Consider the following 23,633-nt stretch of genomic DNA (forward strand, 5'->3'; position numbering starts at 1 on the left):
ATTTGGAAGGTTTGCCATTAAAACGGAGTACAAGGCTTTGTTGGATCTCCCAGCAGTAAAGCACCATTGGCAGTATACAAAATGACGTCCCTGGTGGCACCCTGGCGCCTATCAGCCTCTGAGTTTAAATCACTGACAGATAAAGAACAGGAGCCAGAGATAAGTGAGTTGAAAGACACGAGCACACACACACCACTCACTTACAGACACAAAACGATCACAGCGATTCCCCTGAGACAAAATAAATAACCCAGACAGATACATTGTCCTGCATGAGAAATTATTTAGGGAAGTAAATTAGCCCAAAAAAAAAAAAGACAGAACAGACAGACAAAACTTGTGATTTCAATACAGGTGAAAGACCTTCAGTGCTTTAGCGACTTACACATCCATCATGCACATTGAGAACGGCTTCGAGCTTCAGTCGCTGCACAAACTCTTTTCTGCCTAGAGAGAGAGAGAAAATTACTTGTTTCATTGTGACATCTCTTTTCACAATATAACACTATTAAATTACCACCCTGTATTTGACCAAGTGTACAAGCAAACATCCTGTCATAGTGATGAGTAGGGTCAACCACCTGATTTTTTATGTTGATGATCTTCTTTTGGTTTTGTCTCAGATTTATTCAATATGTCATAATGAAACCTTGTGTAAACTAATGTGTATTAACATGCATAATGAAAGTTTCATTTTCCAACAAGCAGGCACCTTCTTGTGGTTGAAAAAAGACATCTTTCTGTGGCTGTATTTTCAGCTTGGGTATAAGGAGCTACAAATAGCAAGTGCCAAACTTAGGTCAACCATTTGCAATGGCACAAGCTTATAGAACAGCAGTAGCCTTAGCTGACATTGCTCTATACATTACTGGTACAACCTCCACACTGGCAGATCACACTGCTAATGGAAAACAAAAGCTGAAATTAGCCTCAAAATCTCACCATTTTCAACTGAGCTAGAATTGGAAGACTCATGCTCGGTTGATATACGTAATGTTAACACAGGTTCAGTTCCATATTTAATCAAGCTCTTGCTCACAAACGCATAAAACATATTGTTTTTTGTTTTTTGGCTGATCCAAGTTAACCATTGGCAGGCTTTACAACATCAAGAAGAGCTGAGCTAAATACAGCACACTCTAAATTATATGCTATCACCACCTCACTATCTGACTGTGAGATCCGGAGTAAAATAGCACTCAGACAAAACACAGAACCCCTTGGCACATTCATTCAACCAAAGTGCAGCAACTTGTTCTCAGGGTAAAGAAAAGAAATGAGCTAAATCGGTATGGTCTAAAATACACATGTGGATCCAACTCAGTAGAGTCAGTCAATTACATAAATGTTCTTTAAAGTCAGCCAAGACTGGCTGACACTTCTCTCAGGTCTCAGATGTTGAGGACTAACTAGTGTAATGTTGCAGAGGGGTCTGATTGGCAACACTTTAGAGCTAATATATTAAACTATCACAAGTGGCAACCAGTGTGGGTAAAGATTCAAAGGTGTATACCTGATTTCAGTTAAAATGACTTTCAGAGCTCAGAAAATGTCAGCCTCTCTTCACTGTCAAACCAGAATTCCTATTTTTGTTCCTTAAAGGAATAGTCCACACAAACACTACAAAATTCTGTCATCGTATTTAACACTGAACTTCATTCTACAAACGAAAATACTGACAATACAGAACAGAACATCTTGTACTGTTTGTCAACAAGAAATCCTTGAAATTTTAAGGAACATGTTAACACAAGACATTGTGAATCAACAATGAAGATGAACGATGTCAAACTAAAACTCTAAAGTCATTAGCCAATATCAGCAATCCTCCCAAATAAACAAAGAAACTATTTATTCATAACTAAGCATATACTCAGACTTTCCAACAAAGGTCACCCCTTAATTGTTCTGTATGTCATATGAGTGCAAGAAAAACTAAACTTAACGGCATTTTTATCAACTTAAAAAATAGGTTGTGATTATATAATTAGAGTTAATTCTAGCTAGCAATACAATACATAAATATTGAAAATGTTATTAATTTCACTTCGCTCAAAATTACACAATTTGATGGAATTGTTTTATGAAATTGAAATGCGTAAATCTTAAAAATAGGCTCATATATAATATATATATATATATATATATATATATATATATATATATATATATATATATATATAATTTTATTTTTATTTTTTTGTACATGGCGAGTGGTTTTAGTGCGAGTATTGTCTTTGCATGTTTTGATGGATTTTTTTGTAACCTTGCACTAAGATGACCTTTATTCCCAAAAAGACTTTTGATGAAAGTCAATGAAAGCATACACCAATGTCCATAAATGCAATGCACATAAACAAACGTAATACGTAATTTTTCATAATGTATAGAGACTTCTAATTTTAAAAATGTTGTCTTAAATTCCTTTGTTAGTAATTGTCAGAAAGGTTGTTAACATTTTTAATTCCTTGGCATTTTATGGCTCATTTAATCTTTTTTGAAACATGGCAACAAAATAATAATAATAATATTTGGTTAAATAAACAACCTTTTGACAAAAGGGTTTGAAAAGTACCAACCACTGAGCAGTTGATCTCATTAAAGCAATTATACAATGTGACATTTTCTGTCTGTATCACTTTTCAATTAATATACAGAATTGTGCATTTAAAAATATTATGTCTACTTTTAATATCTTTAAAGTTTAGATGAGTCACAATACAAAAAAGCAAATCAGCTGGACACCCCTTTATATTTTGAACCAAGGTGTTAACAATAGCCTATAATTAGTGTGATACCATTACGTCTTTATTAACACATAACAGCATTAAATTAACAGATTAAGATGGTCTTTAACCTGTGTCTCTGTCCTGTGTGCAAGCTCAGATGACAGCTGTCACCAAGAAAGTCTTCGTAAACACAAGTATGCCAGATGATTTCTAAGCGTGGCATTGGGTTGTAGTTTCTTACCTAAATAATTTGTCCTGACCGCGCATGGATCTGTGCATCCGATGGTGCGTTTTCTCACATCCCAAATGAGGTTGCCAGAGCCGGACATGGTGTTTAAACCTCTAATGTTGAGACATGCATGAAAAGAGGCGAGCAAGCGCTTTCCTTGTGTTTATCTTCCTGTGGCGTTTGATTAGTATTATTTCACTGCACTGCTTTAGTCGCTACAAGTTCATCGACAACTGGGAATGGATAAAGGAGTGAATATTACTCCTCGATATCGACACCCCTGCGACGATCCGCTTGCGACTCTTCTTGCATGATTGATTTGAGGTGTAGTAAAAATATTATGCTGCTTGTTTGGCTATCCGCTTTAGCTTCTGCTGCTCTGGTACGTCAAATCCATCTCGAGCCCAAAGCCAATGAAGGGAGATACGCGCAGTTGATGGTAATGAGCGGGTCGCTCTCGAGAGCGTCAAGTGTGCGCAGCAGTTACGCCGATTATTTGACCGCGCATCCAAATCTTAGGATTTGAATGCGCGGTCATTTAAATACAATTTTAGGATTGTTTTTTTTTTTTTTCTCTCACTTGAGGTTTTTGTGACAGCACTAACACTAATAATCCCAATAAGTATTATTATTAATAATAGTATTTTAAAACAATTTTAATTACATTTATTATAAATAATGATTTAAATATCTTAGTTCTGAGGATTTGTAGCTGATCCAATAATCTTCTTTATAATTTTTTTTTTTTTAATTACCCAATAATCACAAACGACTATGATTGGTCCAGCGCAGAGAAAAGTAACAATTAGCCACTATGTGACAAGTCTGCGTGACACTCGATAAATGACACTGAGGAAATCTTAATAGCTATTGAATTGGAAATAGATAAAATATGTGAATTAGTATTTATATTTTGTAGACCTATTAGACAATAGTTATGTGTGCAATAAAGTAAAATGCAAAATAGATTAAAACGCTTTTTTCAATAAATATATTTTACGGGGATAGTTCACCCAAAAATGAAAATTCTCTCATCATTTACTCACCCTCATGCCATCTCAGATGTGTATAACTTTCTTCTTCTGAACACAAATGAAGATTTTTTGAAAAAATCTCAGCTCTGTTTGTCCATTCAATACAAGTGAATGGTGGCCAGATCTTTGAAGCTCCAAAAAAAGACATAAAGGCAGCATAAAAGTAATCCCTATGACTCCAGTGGTTTAATCCATGTCTTCTGTAGCGATAAAATAGGTGTGGGTGAGAGACAGATCATTATGTAAGTCATTTTTTACTATAAATTCTACTCCTTGTAGGTGGTGATATGAACAAAGAATGCAAATTGTGAAAAACAAAAGAAGAATGTGAGAGTGAAAGTGGATATTTAAAGTAAAAAAAAAAGAATTTACTTAAACATTTCTCTGTTTCTCTCTCACACACACACCTATCATATAGCTTCTGAAGACATGAATTTAACCACTGGAGTCGTATGTATTACATACTGCCTTTATATGCTTTTTGGACCTTCAAATTTCTAGCCACCATTCACTTGTATTAAATGGACCTAGATAGCGGAGGTATTCTTCTTAAAATCTTTGTTTGTGTTCTGCAGAGGAGAGAAAGTCATACACATCTGGGATAGCATGAAGGTGAGTAAAAAAAAAAAAAGAGAGATAATATTAATTTTTTGGTGAATAATCCCTTTAAATGAATTTCCGCACAGGCTATTCTTGACCTACGCCCTTGACTTCATTTTTAATGTGCATTTTGAGACAGTGTTCAGTATTTGCTATTAAAAAAAACGCTCTATATTTCACAGTAATCACCACTGAATGTTTTGGTTGTACCCATTCAATCCAAAACCGCGCAAACAGCGTTTCTCAGAGGGTCCTGTCAAAGTCCCGCCTCTTTAGTGCGTGCAAACCCCTTTTAACCAATCACGCAAAGAGGCGTGAAACCATCAACAAATCAGAAGCTCAGCTACGTCATGACGTAATTGCCCTAGCGACGACGGCGCTGGCTGATCTTCACACGACAACATACCAGTGAACTGCATTAGCAAGGTCGAAAGTAGGACAATAACGCAGACTTTGCACTATATGTTCGTTCAAAGGTCTTGTTGTATCGGTTACGGGCTCTTGCCTTTTAGAAACATCACTGTGAAATAGCAGTCGAGTGCTTTGTACGTCCAGGCAGTATTTTCGCTCGTACAGTGGTTGCATTTAGCTGGTTTAGCATTCATCATGGCTATGGTGGGACTGAGAGCCTCTTATCGCAAAATCCTGGACAGGATCGAGCATATGCTCCCGGCTAAACTGAGACCTGTTTATAACCACCCAGCAGGTAACACGAATGCTGTTAGGGTGACGGCTTATTTGTCACCGATACTGATCTGTTTAACCTCTTGAGATGGCAGCATACACTAAAGTGTGTCATATGACAGTCAGTGCAGCCTTAGAAAGTGTAAGGTTCAAAAAGAGCCACTCAACTGCTTTAACATGCAGGTAATAATGTAATCATTTAACTGTATGGTAATAAACTATAGTTATTATAAGATAGCTTATAAAGCATAAGATGTAGATATCTTATTTGGATTGTTGCATGGAAACCATGATTCCTAGTAATATTTCACCTCTGTATTGTTTACAGGCTAAGCATTACCTTTAAAGCCTGGCAGGAAACAACTTTTCATAATATTTGTCATATTGTTATATGCAATACTGGTTATGCAAGTATGGCACGTTTACAATGTCTACATATACTTTTATGATTGTCTTTACTGCCAGAGTTGGATCATCATTGATGAATAACCCGAACTCCCAGCTTCAGCTCACATTAACAACTACACATGAGTCAGTCTGTATAGTTTCTTTTGCCTGAAGACGTATGGTTATTAGTGACAGAATAATATAGATCACGTGTCATGCACGCTGATCAGCAAGGTTGACTTGCAAAAAACCAATGATTACACAATTTTCCTGTGTGAGCAATGCATAGCGTATACGGCTGTCACGTGACAAAAGAACGAACGACTCGGACCAAAAGACTCGAGAGGTGAACTAATAATTTATGTTTCCTGTACAGCGCCTATGCGGTTTTCACATAAGAAACGAACGGAGGTTGCGCAATGCACATGCGCGGTCAACACAAAATGAACGAATCACTTTCTCAGATTACTCGTTCTTCTGAGGCTGTGTCTCATTTCAGAAAAGAAAGTAGGACACTTCGAATGCGACCTTCTTTCACGGGAATTCGGAGGATGCATGAGGTGTATCCTTCGTGGGCACTCATAACCCACAATTCTTAAATTAAGATGTTCAAACGCAAGGAATGTTAATTCCCAAGTTGAAGTACCTCAGTAGATGGGTGCAGAGTATATAATATTTATAATTATATTAATATATAATTAAAATAAAATATTAGACTAAAAGTACACCTGTAAAATCTATTTTCTTTTCTCTTTACATCATTATAACTCTCCTAAATTTTCCCTCATATATTCTCTTCTAAAGGGACTTTTGTTGCCTTCTCACTCAAAGCGCTCACGCTTGTTAAAGAGTGGCGTGCTGTTATAGCAACCGTTACGTTCCCTTTCCGTTTGTCCTACGAAGGCCGTCTCGTTTAAACGAGGCTTGTTTAAAGGAGGACACTCGGTATACTGCAGCCTTCAAAGGACGCATCCTCCGGAGGACGCATACTAACAAACGATACACAGCCTGAGTCACATAAAAGATTGGTTCAAAATGAACGAATTGTTCATGAACAACCCATCACTATTCGGGAGAGAGAGAGCCACATGCAGCTGCCATGTGTATTCGTGTTGTCTTTTTAAGTTCTTATTAAATATTATTTTGACTGTTCAGCCGGTTCCCGCCGCCTCATTTCCCATCCTAACCTTGTTACAATTGGTTTTCAGATATAGTCTAAAATAATCTGTGATCTTATATTTGAGCTCATGGCTCAGACTCATATAAACTGCTTTTTTAAGCTTTTGGTTTTGTTAGCTGAAACACAACTGAGAACTGTCACAATTACACATTTTCTTAACTTTAGAGCAATTACAACAACCATCAGTACTGATCAGTACATATTTCAACCGTATTGATTTCCTCCTCTTTAGGTCCAAAGACTGTGTTCTTCTGGGCACCAATGTTTAAATGGGTAAGATTAGCAACATTTCTGTCTGTTTACTGGGTATGTTTTTTTTATTATTGTTGTTTGAGTCATGTTTTTGATTTCCCTCAGGGTCTGGTGATAGCTGGCTTAGCAGACATGACACGTCCAGCAGATAAACTCAGTACCTCCCAGTCTGCTGTATTGACAGCCACAGGTATGAAATATTCATCGGTAACACTGCTGATAGTTTATTATGAATAAGGGGCAAGTATTAGGGCGTTTTGAGCTACTTGCATCCAACTCTTTTCAAAACTGCACACCAAATCTTCCCCTCTCTGTTTTTCAGGTCTTATTTGGTCAAGGTATTCCCTGGTTATAATACCCAAGAACTGGAACCTTTTTGCTGTAAATTTCTTTGTTGGAGGTGCAGGAGGATCGCAGCTCTTCAGAATATGGCAGTGAGTACTCCACCATACTAGAAAATATTCTAAATCGTGTTATAATGAAAGCATTACAACAACACAATATATGATGTTGTTATGATGTGAATTTATTTTATATATGTATATAAACTCAGCAAAAAAGAAACGTCCTCTCACTTTCAACTGCTTTTATTTGCAGCAAATTTAACATGTGTAAATATTTGTACGAACATAAAAAGATTCAACAACTAAGACATAAACTGAACAAGTTTCACAGACATATGACTAACAGAAATGGTATAATGTGTCCCTGAACAAATGGGGGGTCAAAATCAAAAGTAACAGTCAGTATCTGGTGTGGCCACCAGCTGCATTAAGTACTGCAGTGCATCTCCTCCTCATGGACTGCACCAGATTTGCCAGTTCTTGCTGTGAGATGTTACCCCACTCTTCTGGGTGGAATGGCCGTAGCCCTCACCCTCCGATTCAACAGGTCCCAGACGTGCTCAGTGGGATTGAGATCCAGGCTCTTCGCTGGCCATAGCAAGACATACCTGTCTTGCAGGAAATCATGCACAGAACGAGCAGTATGGCTGGTTGCATTGTCATGCTGGAGGGTCGTGTCAGGATGAGCCTGCAGGAAGGGTACCACATGAAGGAGGAGGATGTCTTCCCTGTAACGCACAGCGTTGAGTCCCTGCAATGACAACAAGCTCAGTCCGATGATGCTGTGACACACCACCCCAGACCATGACGGACCCTCCACCTCCAAATCGATCCCGCTCCAGAGTAGAGGCCTCGGTGTAACGCTCATTCCTTCAATGAAAAACGCGAGTCCGACCATCACCCTGGTTGATTCGTCAGTGAAGAGCACTTTTTGCCAGTCCTGTCTGGTCCAGCGAAGGCGGGTTTGTGCCCATAGGCGACGTTGTTGCCGGTGATGTCCATATACTGCCCGGATTACAAATGCATGGCTGCGTAAACAGAGATATTGGCCTGCCTGCAGTTCTGACCTGTCTCCAATTGAGAATGTGTCATGCATAATGAAGTGTAAATACTGCAATGAAGGCCTCGTACAATTGTGATGCCGAAGACCTGCATAATGGATGAATGGGGGAAAATTCAGCTTGCTAAACTTAACAGTCATCTGATTTGATATGAGTGTATATTTTCCAAAAAATATTAAATTCACAAGGTAAAACATCAAATAACATGGTGTAGTGCTTTCTATAAAGCACAGGGTGAATAGTATTTACAAATCACTACTTTTTGTTTTTATTAGTATTTTCCATACTGTCCCAATTTTTTCGCCATTGGGGTTGTGCATGGAGAGAATATCCCCTCATGGGGGCTGCCGTGTTATAATCAAATGACCAGATGAATATTTCTCACTTCATCTCAGTTACTGCCATGTAATTGGACACTTTCACTCATGGATTAAATTATCATTGGTTGACTGGTAATAGAAAATTTATTCAATGGCTATGTAATGGTAAACTATTGATTTTGAATTATGTTGCATCCATGCCACTAGGTGTCAGTGTAAGTCCAAGACAACATAAACACAAAAATTAGTGAGTGCCACTGCAATGGGAGAAAGGTGCCTCTATTTGTTCCTGGCAGGCAGCAGATGCCCTAACCCCATCCCCACCCTAACCAAATGTAGTTTGCAAGGCAGAGTAGCCTGCCAGGAACAATGGATGGTACCTTTCTCACATCACGGACTTTAAGACACATAAAAACAGCACAATCTGCTCTCATTCAGCAATAAAATACATGCATGAACAAATCCAGTAGTTAATTGGACTGTATAATCACATGAATGGAAAATGGGCAAAGGTACATTTTCTGGAGTTTTGACATTTGGCTAATTTCCAGACAACCCTTGAGCTGTTGCAAACCTCCCAGCATTGAAGCGCATCAAGTGTTGTGTAGTAACCATCTGGTATCATGTCACCCAGAGTAGCTATAGTGCTCTTGCATAATCCTTTTCACACATACAGGTCACCATATTGTGTAATTTAGGGGCACACACTGTGAAAAACAGCTATGCAATAGCAAGTTGCACACCAGTGTAGTGGATTTTCAATATCAGAGCTCTTCAATCTCCACAGACATAACCGGGAACAGAAGGCAAAGGAGAAAGACACTGAAGCTTGATACCAGTGTTTCTTAAAGTGCATCTAGAGGACCGAAAGGGACTCCCTTCGACTGGTACCCCAGAACCCCCACCGTCATTCAGTAGAGCCTCCTCACACTTTCTGCATGAACAGAATTCATGTGATTTTTATTTTTTTTAGAGTTCAGGCCTTTTTATTGTCCTGTGCCACTAGAAACCATAGCAACTATTACTGATAAGAACGCACAACATGTTACATATATTCATGTTAGTATGATTGTACATTCTTTAAAATGCTAATGATTGATTTGCATCTTGATAAAGGTGCTTTTCAATGTATCATACTTGAGTTACAATAATACTGCTTGCCATTAATTCCTAAGTGAATTTCTTGACTCAGCCTCAGTTATACTGTCTCCAAATAAATTTTAGAACGGTCTGTTTTCGTAACATGTATTTCTATGGAAATATTTATTAATTGGCTGTAATGTATTTTTGTTTTATTTTGTTATTCAACTCTACAAAGTCATATCTTCAGTAACATGAAATTCAAATAAAAAGTTTTATATCAGATCCTATACATCATGAAACACATGTTGAATTGTATTGTAATAATTGACATTTTTAATTCACACCAAAATAAACTAACAATAAAGTCAGCTTTGCTACAAGTGTCTTACCCTTCAAGTCTAGTGTACCTTTAGGTATAACAGTAGTTTGAAGTAAGTGTACATTCATCTTTATTATTACATATTCTGCATTTTAAATAGATCAAGTTTTTCAAAGTTACAGTACTTATCATTGGGGAAACAAATCTCAGCCTTATACTGCATGCTTGTCAGTAAAACACATTAAGGATGAGATAATTGTCCATGTTTAGAAGAGTATATTTTATATGTATCGCTGCATATTACAGTACATACTTTTGTAAAAAAAACAGTGGCTGTGCTCAGGGTATACAGTGTAGTAAGCGGTAGCCAATTCATCTTCTATTCACAATACAATGCTTCCCTCGTATGGTGATAGGAGAAACTGCATTGTGAATGAGGCACTGGACTGTTGTTCAAGTCAACTCAAGCTTTAAAGAGATTGTTCAACTAAAAATGAAAATTCTCTCATCATTTAATCACCCTCATGGCATTCCAGAAGTGTATGGTTTTCTTCTGAAAACAAAAAAAAAGATTTTTAGAAGAATATCTCAGCTCTGTAAGTCCATACAATGCAAGTGAAAAGTGACCAGGCAATTTCATAATAAAGTAAGCATGAGAAGTAATCCATACGTCTTCAGTGGTTTAATCAGTCTTCTGAAGCGATCCAGTTGGTTTTGGATGAGAACAGACCAAATTATTACTCTGCAGTCTCTAGGCACGATCATGATTTCAAGCTCGATTACACTTCCTTGTGCTTGACACATGCACTGAGCACTAGATGGCGCTATATGAAGTGTAATCGCGCTTGAAATCATGATCACTAAAGAGACTGTTGTCAAGATGTACTGTGAAAAAGGTCTGTTTGCACCCAAAACTAACTGTACCGCTTCAGAATACATTGATTAAACTACTGGAGTCCAGTAGATTGTTTATGCTGACTCTATCTGCTTTTTGGAGCTTCAAAGACCTGATCACCAGCATTTACTTGCATTGTATGGACTTACAGAGCTCAGCTGAGATATTCTTCTATATTTGTTTGTGCTCTGTAGAAGAAAGTCATAAACATCTTAGATGGCATGAGAGTGAGTAAATAATGAAAAAAATATTCATTTTTGGGTGAACTAACCCTTTAATTTAATTTGTTCAGAGTAGGAGAAAGTGGGGTAAGACCGCCCCCTCACTGTTTTTTGCATGTCAGAGTATTTATTTATTATTACATGGCAGGTAAAATTATTTTTATGTCAAAGTAAACTTATGCTTTTATATGAAACAGTAAAGTGAGTCTAGTGACAATGCAAGGTGTTTTGGCAAGGTGCAGTGGCTGAGCTGTAAGAAAAAATCAGTGTGAATGAAAATACATATTCTGTTACTGATCTACTCCAAACAGGTTTCTAGAATAATGTTTTGCTCCAAAAGATATTTCATTATTTTGATAAAACAATGCAATGCCCACATCCTATTTGTACAGTCTCTTATACTTAGAACATAACTTCACTATACAGTATTTGTTGTAGTTTTGAAGGTCAGTGTTGACTTTTAATCATGAACCTAAACCATACATCCATAAATTATTCTCTTCAGGAAATATACAGGTGCATCTCAATAAATTAGAATGTCGTGGAAAAGTTCATTTATTTCAGTAATTCAACTCAAATTGTGAAACTCGTGTATTAAATAAATTCAATGCACACAGACTGAAGTAGTTTAAGTCTTTGGTTCTTTTAATTGTGATGATTTTGGCTCATATTTAACAAAAACCCACCAATTCACTATCTCAAAAAATTAGAATATGGTGGCATGCCAATCAGCTAATCAACTCAAAACACCTGCAAAGGTTTCCTGAGCCTTCAAAATGGTCTCTCAGTTTGGTTCACTAGGCTACACAATCATGGGGAAGACTGCTGATCTGACAGTTGTCCAGAAGACAATCATTGACACCCTTCACAAGGAGGGTAAGCCACAAACTTTCATCGCCAAAGAAGCTGGCTGTTCACAGAGTGCTGTTAACAGAAAGTTGAGTGGAAGGAAAAAGTGTGGAAGAAAAAGATGCACAACCAACCAAGAGAACCGCAGCCTTATGAGGATTGTCAAGCAAAATCGATTCAAGAATTTGGGTGAACTTCACAAGGAATGGACTGAGGCTGGGGTCAAGGCATCAAGAGCCACCACACACAGACGTGTCAGCAGGGAAAGGGATTTGGGAAAGAATGTAATATTTATACTGTAATTTGTACACTTGAAATCAAGGCAAACTGTGATGTTTCATTACCAACTAATGCAAAAACCAACTAATTTCAAAATTAACTTTGAAAATAAAAACATACAATGTAGGGTTATTGTTTATGAAAACTGAGGAAGAGAATTTATATCTGCTTTAGTCTGTATCTTTGACAATATCAACCCACATAAGAGTGAAACTGTCTTTTTACACAAATTAATGCAGCCTAAAACTGAAGAAGAAGAAAAAAGCATAATGTCTGTTTTTCCTTTTTCTTTATTATCCTCCCATTCAATGAGGGGACAATTAGCCTTTTCTTGTCCTGCACACATGAATTTGAACACAGGAGCCAGATACTTGTGCAGATAATAAATAATCAAAAGAAACGGTGAACAAACTGTTTTGATGATGTTCAGGATTGTGAACGCTGACACACCTGTATACAACTAAACACTGTCAAGATTTATGCATAGGCAAGTTCAGTGACACTTCACATAATATTTTTACGAGCACTACAGAAAAGAATTGAAGCTTATTCATTGAAGCTTCGGTTTTCTTCATTGATTTATATTTTGTGAAAAAATGTTGTGCATATTAGCTGACATCACTTCTGTAACAGCTTTTTTTTTTTAAGTCTTTAGTTTTAACTGCACCCATCAGCAGCTAAACAATTTGCATAGATACATGTGATTGAATAAGACACGATAAAATGTGTTCACCCAAAAGTTGCTGGTTCATGTTTGGAGAAGCGTGTATCTGAACCATGCCCAGACACAGTGGCCCCAACCATGAGCGCTCCGACTGACGTGAGAAATATTTACTCTCAGTATATTCAATCATGAAGTGTGTCTCGTGGCAGTTTAAAAGAACTAGCGATGACCAATTTGCGAATGAATAATTCTTTTGAGTCGGTTCTTTTCAGTGAACTGGCCAAACGGGCTTACAAAACTGTCTGAATCGATTCATGATCCAGTACATTTCGTTCGGAGCGCTCTCTCACTGAATCATTTGGAGCGGATTCACGCACAGTAAAACAGTATCGAGATTTTTACAAATACAGAGAACAAACAGCACTGAATACAGTGTAAATTTACCAACAATCAACTGAAACAAAAGGCTGTCTTTTTGAGAGGTAACTTTGAGAAACTTCAGCTAGTGTTGTCAACAGGGGGCTGTTCAAACTAAATGTGTTTTTGCATCCGCTCATGCTGTTTTTCAATTGTTTTCCATGTAATCATTCGCTAGATGGATGTCTTTTGACAACTGCATCACGTTTCACTGTTTTTAGCATCTCTCACGTGAGCGCTGCATATTTAAAAGTCGCTTTAAGTTAAAAAAAGAACTTCTTCAACTGATAAAAACACATCTCGAGACACCTGCGTTCTGCTCTATTTGTTGTGGTAAGTTTTGCATTTTTGAAACGAGAACGCATCTGTCTGAACGGTTACCGGAAGAAATGCTTTAGCCAGTAGTTACATGAATACTACTCATCCTCAAGAAAAAAAAAATGCTTTCTCAAAGTCACCAGAATCTAATGCTTTGATGTTGTTTTTGCGAGAAAAAAAACATTTTCTCCCTGGGGAGCATGCCCCCCAGACTCCCCTAGATATAAGGTTGTACAAGGCAGATTTCTGTGCATACCCTCTGATGAAATCCTGCAGGCGCCCATGCCCAGACAAGATTAAACACGCGCTCTGGTTCAGAACTGGAACGCAGATCGCTTGACTAGCACCAATGCTGTTGCAGGCGTCGAGTGTTGTTAAACTCACCGCTGAGTTTTGCGCAGAGAGGGCTCGGATGTTTACCGCCGCGATTTTATCAAAATCATTTGGAAGGTCAGATAAAAGTGATTGACGGGCCTCATCGCATCCCTGACTTACATTAAATAAGGACATTACATCGTACTGGAAGACACTGAGAAGTGGTGTAGAAAAACGGCCTGTACTTTTTCTGTAAAGGACACGGAGAGTCAGGATCACGAAATGCAGGCACTGCTGGATATCCTCTAAACCTTCAATCTGGTCTGTTCCTGTTTACTACCGAGTAACTCATCATATCGTTAGCCTATCATATTTAGACTGGGTGTTTAATTTTGCTATCACAATGCCTACTAACAAAGCAGTCAGAAGCAGCACGTACAGGATTGTGACGTCATAGTGTGGCTCTATTTGGTGCTGCGAATACATAGGCTACAGCTTGTCTAAAATTAGCTTGTCTTTTGATATTTGTGAGATATTTCGTCTCGAAAGACTTAAATAGATTAAGTTTGGCATACAAATGTTTTTATTTTATATGCATTAAAAGAAGAGAACGCACATCGTAGTTTATTTATGTTAATCCGCCTTGTTGTACTGCAACGCGTAGATGTTAGGTGTAGTAGTGTCTGAAGAGGTGGGCATACTGTGACTTTATGAAAGACAGTATGAGATGACTTAGTAAACAAGATTAATTCAGTAGCATTAAAGTAAAAGCAGCTGCAAACCATACATCTAAATGGTAGTTATAATGCACACCCTTTGGGTTTTGGATAGAAAACTCTATGGCATTTACATAATTTTTTTAACACTTTTAAATGTCAACAGGATTTTTCTGCACATCAGGACACATATATTTGATCCAAATATATGAGGGTTAAAACAACATTGGATTTTTAATATGGTGCATGGTTCCATTTAACGTCTTTCTATTCGGTTTGTACTTGTAGATGACCCCTATTGTATTAAAATAATGTGTGATGTGAGTTCTCGATTTGTGGGGGCCTGGGTAGCTTAACAAGTATTGACACTGACTACCACCCCTGGAGTCACCAGTTCGAATCCAGGGAGTGCTGAGTGATTCCAGCCAGGTCTCCTGAACAACCATATATAAATAGGCCCGGTTGCTAGGGAGGGTAGGGTCACATGGCGTAACCTCCTTGTGGTCCCTATAATGTGTGGTTCTGGCTCTCAGTGGGGCACGAGGTGAGTTGTGCATGGGTGCCACTGAGAATAGGGTGAAGTCTCCACACGCGCTATGTCTCCGCATTAACATGCTCAACAAGCCACATGATAAGTTGCTCTGATTGATGGTCTCAGATGCAGAGGCAACTGAGATTCGTCCTGCACCACCCGGCGAGTTGAGGCGAGTCACTATGCCATTACAAGGACTTAGAGCGCATTGGGAATCAGCCATTCCAAATTGGGAAGAAAAAAAATATATATATATATATATATTGCCATTATGCCAAAGCGTAAATGATTTCTTAAAGTTTTTTAAGGCTTAACGTCTGATAAATCCAACATCATACCACCCTTTTTTCTGTAGTATTTCGCCTTTTAGTTAGTGTTCATTCTAACTCTATTTATTCCGCATCTATATTGTCTTTGTACAACACACAAATACTGTGTATTGTGCTGGACTGTATTGTATGTTGTATATTGTATATTAGTTTTTGTTAGTTGGGTGTTTGGAGCAATTCACCAAAAAATAAAATAATAATAATAATTGTTAGACAAATCTTACTTGGCAACTTTTATCAGGTTTGCAAATGATCTACTACTGGATAATAGCCTTCCTAATGTGTTGCTACTTTACTGTATTTTGAATATTATATATAAAATTGTGTTATACATTTTGGCATAAGAACATGAGCTTTTTTATATTCAGAGAGGGCAGCCACAATTAACTCTTTATTTATTTATTTATTTATTTATTCATTCATTCATTTGTCACTCCTCACCATTCTGTCTTATTGATTAGTGTGTGATAATGGCCAGCCATGGTTTACTGTAGCACTGGACAGGAGGATGACAGAGAGAGGAAACCATGGAGAGACTCTTGCCCAAATATTTCCCTTTCTTTACTCTGTTGGCACTGACAGGACTCATATTCCTGCTGTGGAATATCACCTCATTGGAAGTAAGTAAAAGTCCATAGCTTGTATTTTGTATTTTTATAGTTTTGCAAGTAAGATATACATTTATCAGGAATTTATCAAAATAAGAGAGAAAACGGACATGGGTATGTTGTCATTGGTTTTTGGTCAAAAGTCAAAATCCATAAATGCTTGTTTTCTCTAATAGTATTTATCTTTGTTGGTTTCAAACAAATACTGTATAGATAAAAAGGTCATACATTTACTTTTGATTCTAACTAAAATCAAGCATCAGGTTAATTCAGGCGGGTCACATTCGTCAAGTTTGCAGCTGTACAGTGTTGGGTTTAATGCATTACTAAGTAATTAATTACTGTAATGAAATTACCTTTTCAGTGAACAAAGTAAGGGATCACTCTTATTTTTTCAGTAATTTAATTACAGTTACTTCTGATGTAATTGTGTTAAATACGTTATAGACAATAGAACAATTCTATATAAAACAATAATGAATTTAAAATCGAAATGTAACGTCTAATGTTAAAATATATGTTTTCTAATTTAATGTAGCCCCCTTAAATTCTTTGGCCAGTTCATGAATAATTTATTTGATTTTATATGATTTATTTGAAAAAATTAAAAGAACAATTTCATGTCTATCCTTATATTTTTCATCTGGTCGAGGTTGATAAGGGTTTTAGAAAGTAATTAGTAATAAGTAATGCAATTACTTTTCAGACAGAGTAATTAGTACAGTAATCTAATTACACTGTAGAAGATGTAATTAGTAGTTAGTAAGTAACTTACCCAACACTGAATGTAATTCTGCTGCAGTAGTTCTGTTACTCCTGGGGGGGTTTATTCGCTGCTCTCCCTGCTCTGTCCATGCATGTCTGCCTGGATGGCGAGGTGTTTGCCCAGAAAAGAACCATACAGCCAACACTAACTGTTAAATTAAAGGTGCACTAAGTAATTTTTTTTAAGTGTGTTGAAGTGGCTTACATTGGCTTACACGGACACCTAGTGGCCTGGATGTTGCATCATTTAAACACAGTAGTTTTCATTTACCAGTGCCATTGTAGAAATTCACTATGCACAGTAAGTGAGGATAAATTTAATCCATGAGTGAAAGTGTCCCAATAACAGGGCGGTTACTGAGATTAAGCGAGTAATATTCAGATGGTCGTGTGATGCTAACATGGCTGCCCCATGAGGCGCCCCTACTCCCTGTAGAATAAAAGAGATTTTATAAAGTTACTGTTATGACTGAACTCTTCATCTCATGATTTTATACATATGTTTCAAAATTATTATTCATTTCTTAAGAAGGAAAATGTTTTAAAGGTGCACTAAGTAATTTTTTACCCATTAAAAAAGTTTTACTCCTAAAGAAAATAATTGTAATTTTGAAACGTGTATAAAATCATGACCACTCACATAAGATGAGGATGTAGTCATATAAGTAACCTCATAAAAGCTGTTTTATTCTACATGGGGCAGGTGTGCCCTCATCGGGGCAGCCATTTTAGAATCACATGATGACCAGCTGAATATTACTCGCTTAATCTCAGTAACCGTTCTGTTATTGGACACTTTCACTCTTGGATTAAATTAATCATGGCTGATTGTGAATAGTGAATTTCTACAATGGCATCTGCAACAGAAAACTATTGATTTTGAATGATGCTGCATCCACTCAACTAGGTGTCACTGTAAATCCAAGATGACACGAGCAAAAAGTTACTGAGTGCACCTTTTAAATGAGGAAAGAAATTATTGAATGACTTTAAGTCAAAGTATTCATTTGAAGGAAGTGGTCCTGCCTGAACTATTATGAAATTTCCAGATTATTTTATCTGTTATACAGAAACTGTTTGGAAAACTAGTGATCAAAATAAATCCACACTGGTAGATATTAAACCAAGGTTTAACCAAAAGCTTAAACTGTGTTCTTCGGACAGTCGATCTTGCAATGTGGACTCTGGAAGGACTTTGCTGATTAATTGTAATGTACATTTTTAAACACTGCCTTACTATCATGTTAAAAAAAAATGTGGATCATTTAATTTATTTAAGGAACACCTTACTTATTATACATATAAAGCTACATTTTATTGGCATATGTACATTTATTGTAAAGCCAGAAGAGGATGCGCTCCCCCAGCAGGGTCTGGTTCCTCTCAAGGTTTTTCTCCTTATTAACTAAACATCTTATGGAGTTTTTCCTTTGCCACAGTCAGTTAGAGACATTAAGGCATAATTTTATATGAAGCTGCTTCGAAATTCTATCTATTGTGAAAAGCGCTATACAAATAAAAAAGAGTTGACTTGACTTCATGAGCCACTTGACTTCAATCCTTGCCGTCTTTTCCACTGCAGAGCTGGACCTGTCAAACAGTATCTACCTTCTACCAGCTTCAAAACAGCATACAATCTGTCTTGAAGACCTCCGAAATGCTGCTACCCGTGGAATTCAACTATTCGTACTGCATCCACCTTGGCCAGGAGCCATCCGCAGAGGAGGCCAAAGAGGAGAGCTATCTTCTCAGATCCATCACCTGGCCAGAGCCGCTGGTCCTAGGGTTGCCCTTGCGCCAAAGCAGTGATCCTGCACAAAGCTATTATATGATCCAAAACTCTGGGGATCTGCTGGTGGGTGGACAGCTGGTAGTGAAGGTACAGATGCAAAACTTTATCGGCCAGCCTAAAAAACATGGAGGAGACTTCATAGTAGCACGACTTCATACACCAGAACTTGGAGCAGGTGTGACAGGGCAGGTACATGACCACAGAGATGGAAAATACACAGTGTTTTTCCCACTGCTTTGGGCTGGAGTTGTGCACGTGGAACTGACCATGGTTCACTCCAGTGAAGCGGTGATGGTCCTCAGGCGACTTAGAGAGGAGCAAGCGGACCGAGTCTTCTTCAAGAGCCTCTTCCGCTCACGTTACCTCTCTGAGACCACTGTTTGTAATCTGTGTCTGCCAGTTAAACAGCAACCGCTTTGCAACTATACAGACCCCCAGACCGGAGAACCTTGGTACTGTTATAAGCCCAAAATGTTGGACTGTGACACACGGATCAACCATGCAAAAGGGGGCTATAAAAAACACCTGCTTACTATGTACGAGTCACAGTTCTTCCAAAGGTGAGTGAGCAGTAACAATGATTTCTGCCTTTGACATGGAACTGATACTGTACATACTTTAAGAGATTGTCTTCTGTCATAAAAGGAATAGTTCACCCAAATATCATCAATAACTAACCCTCATGCCATCCCAGATTTATATGACTTTCTTCTGTTTAACACAAATTAAGATTTTTAGAAAAATTTCTCAGCTTTTGTGCTCTTTTAAAATGTTGGTACCCATTCACTTGCATTGTGAGTGAATGAATGAATGAACCATACAGTTATATAGCACTTTTCTGACACTACACTCAAAGCACTTTACACAATGAACAGGGGACTCTCCTCAACCACCACCAGTGTGCAGCATCCACCTGGATGATGCAGCTGTAGTGCACCAGTACACTCACCATCTATTGGTGGAGAGGAGAGAGTGGAGTGATAGAGCCAATTAATGGATGGGCATTATTAGAAAGCTATGATTGATAAAGGCCAACAGGGGGAATTTGGCCAGGATGCCTGGGTTACTCCCCTACTCTTTTCAAGAAGTGTCCTGGGATTTTTAATGACCCCAGAGTGTCAGGACCTCTGTTTAGCATCTCATCCAAAGGATGGTACCTTTTTTACAGTATAATGTCCCCATCACTATACTGGGGCATTAGGACCTACACAGTCCACAGGGTGAGTACCCCCTGCTAGACTTCCTAATACCTCTTCTAGCAGCAACCTTAGTAGTCTCCCATCCAGTTACTGATCAGGCTCAGCCCTGCTTAGCTTCAGTAGGCAACCAGTCTTGAGCTACAGGGTGATATGGCTGCTGGGTGACCATGACCTACAGAGCTGAAATATTCTACTACAAATCTTCATTTGCGTTCCGCAGAAGAAAGAAAATCATACACATCTGGGATGAAATGAGGGTAATGAGAGAATTTTCATTTGTTGGGTGAACTATTCCTTTAATACTAGCAGATTACATATACAATAAATTTTATCGGTAACACTTTACAATAATGTTCTATTTGTTAACATTAGTTAAAACATTAGTTAAATTAACAATGTGCAATACTTTTAAAGCATTTATTAATCTTGGTTAATGTTAATTTCAGCATAAACTAATACATTTTTAAAATCAAAAGTTGCATTTGTTAACATTACTTAATGCTATATGATCTAAAAGTTAACAATTGTATTTTTATTAACTAACATTAACAAAAATTAGTAAATGCTGTAAAAAAAAATATTGTACACTGTTTATGATACCTAATGCATTAATTAATGTTAATGAATAGAACCGTGGTAAAGTGTTACCATGTTATCCTTAAAGGGATAGTTCACCCAAAAATTCTGTCATCATTTACTCACCCTCATGTTGACTCATATCAAATTCTTTTTCATATGGAACACAAAAGGAGAGTTAGGCAGATTGTTATCCTCAGTCACCATTCACTTTAATTCATATTTCTGTCCTTACAATGAAAGTGAATGGTGACTGAGGCTGTCATTCTGCCTTACATCTCCTTTCGTGTTCTATGGTAGAAAGAAAGTCACACATGTTTGGAACAACATGAGGATGAGTAAATAATGTCAGAATGTTTATTTTTGGGTGCTATTCCTTTAAATAGTTATTGGATTACGCTTTTTATTTTCTTCATAAATGAGACTTTTATTTTGTTTTGCTCTAGTGGAATAAATATCAAAATGCCGATACATGCTGCAGGGATGGATAATGTGATTGTTCTACCTGCCTCTAAAGGTACCGTGGCACATGGACTCATATCTCATACACATATACAGTACGTTACAATTCCTAATTGTCATCAGCAGTCTGTAATGTAGAATTAATATTACCTTCTCAGCAGAATAAAAAGCTTAATTTAATGATCTAAATGCTAACATTATGCCTGCAATACACTAGAATGCTTTCAAAAGCATATCAACAAAACTTCCTCATTCCATGTCTTCTCTTATTCTCTACATTTCTTAAAAATTATGCCTGCTTCCTTCCAGAGCAAACCAAAGAGAACAACCTTGAAAACACTCCCTCTGGGTATTACTATCAAGGATTGTGGAAGCCATTGGGTGGTGTCACCATGCGTCAGTTTAATGACTCTTCAGCCGTTACCCAGTGTCTTAGAGGGAAGATGGTGTACATGTATGGAGACTCCACTGTGCGACAGTGGTACGAGTATCTCGTTGCTCATGTTCCAGGTCAGAAATATTTTTTTGAGTGGACTACGCCTTTAAAGTGTAAAATCTGTTTGTATATCCTTATCTTTAACTTCATCTCATATCCTCTCTCTTTCTTTCTCGCTTTGTTTTATCTCGTAACACCACAGAATTCAAGGAATTAAATTTTCATAGCCTGAAGAATGTTGGCCCACACATGGCAGTAGACAGCAACCACAACATACTGTTGAGGTACCGCTGCCACGGGCCACCGATCCGGTTCACTACTGTTTATGCAGCTGAACTGCACTATATTTCCAATGAGCTAGACGCCTTACGAGGGGGCTCAGACACGGTGGTTCTTATTAGCATCTGGTCACATTTCAGCACTTTCCCAGTGCATGTGTACATACGGCGCCTGCGGCACATTCGCAGGGCAGTGATTCGACTGTTGAATCGGGAACCAGCGACATTGGTGCTGATTCGCACAGCCAACCTCCAGAAACTGGACCCGGAATCTAGCTTATACAACAGCGACTGGTTCTCTCAACAGCTTGATACAGTGCTCAGAGCCATGTTTAAAGGTCTGAATGTCCAGCTGGTGGATGCCTGGGAGATGACCCTTGCTCATCACCATCCGCATCAGCTACATCCTCCACCTGATATCATATCAAACATGATTCACTTTATTCTTTCCCACATCTGCCCAGTTAGGAGAAAGAAAAGGCAGAGTTAGCTAATGCAAGGCTGTACTTGGAATATTTGGGAGTGCTTGTGGGCGGGACAATTTTGACTGAATTATTTATTACAGCGATAGTTTTGGACTTGGTAAGACCAAAATCTGCTCTTCACATTTTCTCATACCTCTGTGTTTGGGACCAACCTTGTGTATGACTGTCTTTCTTCTTCAGAACACAAATGAATATTTTTAGAAGAATATCTCAGATCTGTAGGTCCATAAAATGCAAGTGAATGGGTGCCAACTTTTTGAAGCTCCAAAAATTACATATAGCCATCATAAAAATAATCCATATGATTCCAGTGGTTTAATTAATGTCTTCTGATGCAAAACGCTAAGTGTTCATAAGAAATAGATCAATATTTAAAACTTTTTTACTTAAAATGTTCGCTTTCTAGGGGCCTGGGTAGCTCAGTGGTAAAATATGCTGGCTACCACCCCTGGAGTTCGCTAGTTCGCTAGTTTGAATCCCAGGGCGTGCTGAGTGACTCCAGCCAGGTCTCCTAAGCAACCAAATTGGCCTGGTTGCTAGGGAGGGTAGAGTCACATGGGGTAACCTCCTCATGGTCGCTATAATGTGGTTTGTTCTCGGTGGGGCTCATGGTGAATTGAGCGTGGTTGCCGCGGTGGATGGTGTGAAGCCTCCACACGCGCTATGTCTCCATGGCAATGCGCTCAACAAGCCATGTGATAAGATGTGCGGGTTGACTGTCTCAGATGTGGAGGCAGCTGGGATTCGTCCTCCACCACCCGGACTGAGGCGAATCACTATGCGACCACGAGGACTTAGAGTGCATTGGGAATTGGGCATTCCAAATTGGGAGAAAAAGGGGAAAAATCCCCCCCCAAAAAAATTTTTTTTGCTTTCGGCCAGCTTGTTGAGGAGGGTGGAGTTCAAACTGCCTCTCGTGTGACGTAAGCACAAAAGCCTCCTCTGCATAGATATTCATACGTAGATCCCATATTAGCAGCTGTTTCTATGGAACACGATTCTATTTCAACACAAAATTAGTTTATGCAGCGGTCTGAGCAAGGAACGTGATCTGAGGCATCTCCTCCTTTCACTTGCATTCAAACCGATTCAAACAGATCTCCTTGTTCACTGTTCCAAGATGGCGCCGCAGTTGATGCATCCCAACCAGCCAAATGAGGCGTCTATGTATGATCTTCTATACTCATCTGTTGTAAACAACACTGCGCTTCCGGGTTTTGTTTTTCGTATTTCATGCATCAGTTCTCATACGAACTTGCCAATGTGCTTGACTTT

At 38.2% G+C, this 23,633-nt stretch overlaps 3 protein-coding genes across 10 annotated transcripts in view; 2 read left to right on the forward strand and 1 right to left on the reverse strand.

Moving 5' to 3' along the window:
- Positions 1–3,388, reverse strand: part of LOC127448539 (DDB1- and CUL4-associated factor 6-like) — a 51,315-nt gene extending 47,927 nt beyond the window's left edge. For 4 of the 8 annotated variants that reach the window (XM_051711165.1, XM_051711166.1, XM_051711163.1 and 1 more), the window contains exons 1-2: positions 2,971–3,388; positions 386–447 (exon numbers count right to left, since the gene is read on the reverse strand). In XM_051711165.1, coding sequence (XP_051567125.1) covers positions 386–447; positions 2,971–3,058 — 150 coding nt within the window. In that variant the 5' untranslated portion in view covers positions 3,059–3,388. The remainder of the gene's footprint in view (positions 1–385; positions 448–2,970) is intronic. The other 4 variants (XM_051711168.1, XM_051711167.1, XM_051711162.1 and 1 more) reach the window with 1 other exon arrangement.
- Positions 3,389–4,964: 1,576 nt separating this feature from the next.
- mpc2b (mitochondrial pyruvate carrier 2b) lies at positions 4,965–10,283 on the forward strand. The gene is made up of 5 exons (XM_051711180.1): positions 4,965–5,298; positions 7,076–7,116; positions 7,201–7,285; positions 7,418–7,529; positions 9,608–10,283. Exons 1-5 carry the CDS (start codon positions 5,199–5,201, stop codon positions 9,651–9,653), a joined length of 384 nt encoding a protein of 127 aa, XP_051567140.1. The 5' UTR covers positions 4,965–5,198; the 3' UTR covers positions 9,654–10,283.
- Positions 10,284–14,359: 4,076 nt separating this feature from the next.
- nxpe3 (neurexophilin and PC-esterase domain family, member 3) lies at positions 14,360–22,557 on the forward strand. The gene is made up of 6 exons (XM_051711174.1): positions 14,360–14,501; positions 16,219–16,377; positions 18,713–19,482; positions 21,144–21,214; positions 21,469–21,669; positions 21,798–22,557. Exons 2-6 carry the CDS (start codon positions 16,285–16,287, stop codon positions 22,361–22,363), a joined length of 1,701 nt encoding a protein of 566 aa, XP_051567134.1. The 5' UTR covers positions 14,360–14,501; positions 16,219–16,284; the 3' UTR covers positions 22,364–22,557.
- The last annotated feature ends 1,076 nt before the right edge of the window (positions 22,558–23,633 follow it).

Source organism: Myxocyprinus asiaticus, chromosome 11, assembly GCF_019703515.2.
Source record: "Myxocyprinus asiaticus isolate MX2 ecotype Aquarium Trade chromosome 11, UBuf_Myxa_2, whole genome shotgun sequence".
Classification (NCBI taxonomy): Eukaryota; Metazoa; Chordata; class Actinopteri; order Cypriniformes; family Catostomidae; genus Myxocyprinus; species Myxocyprinus asiaticus.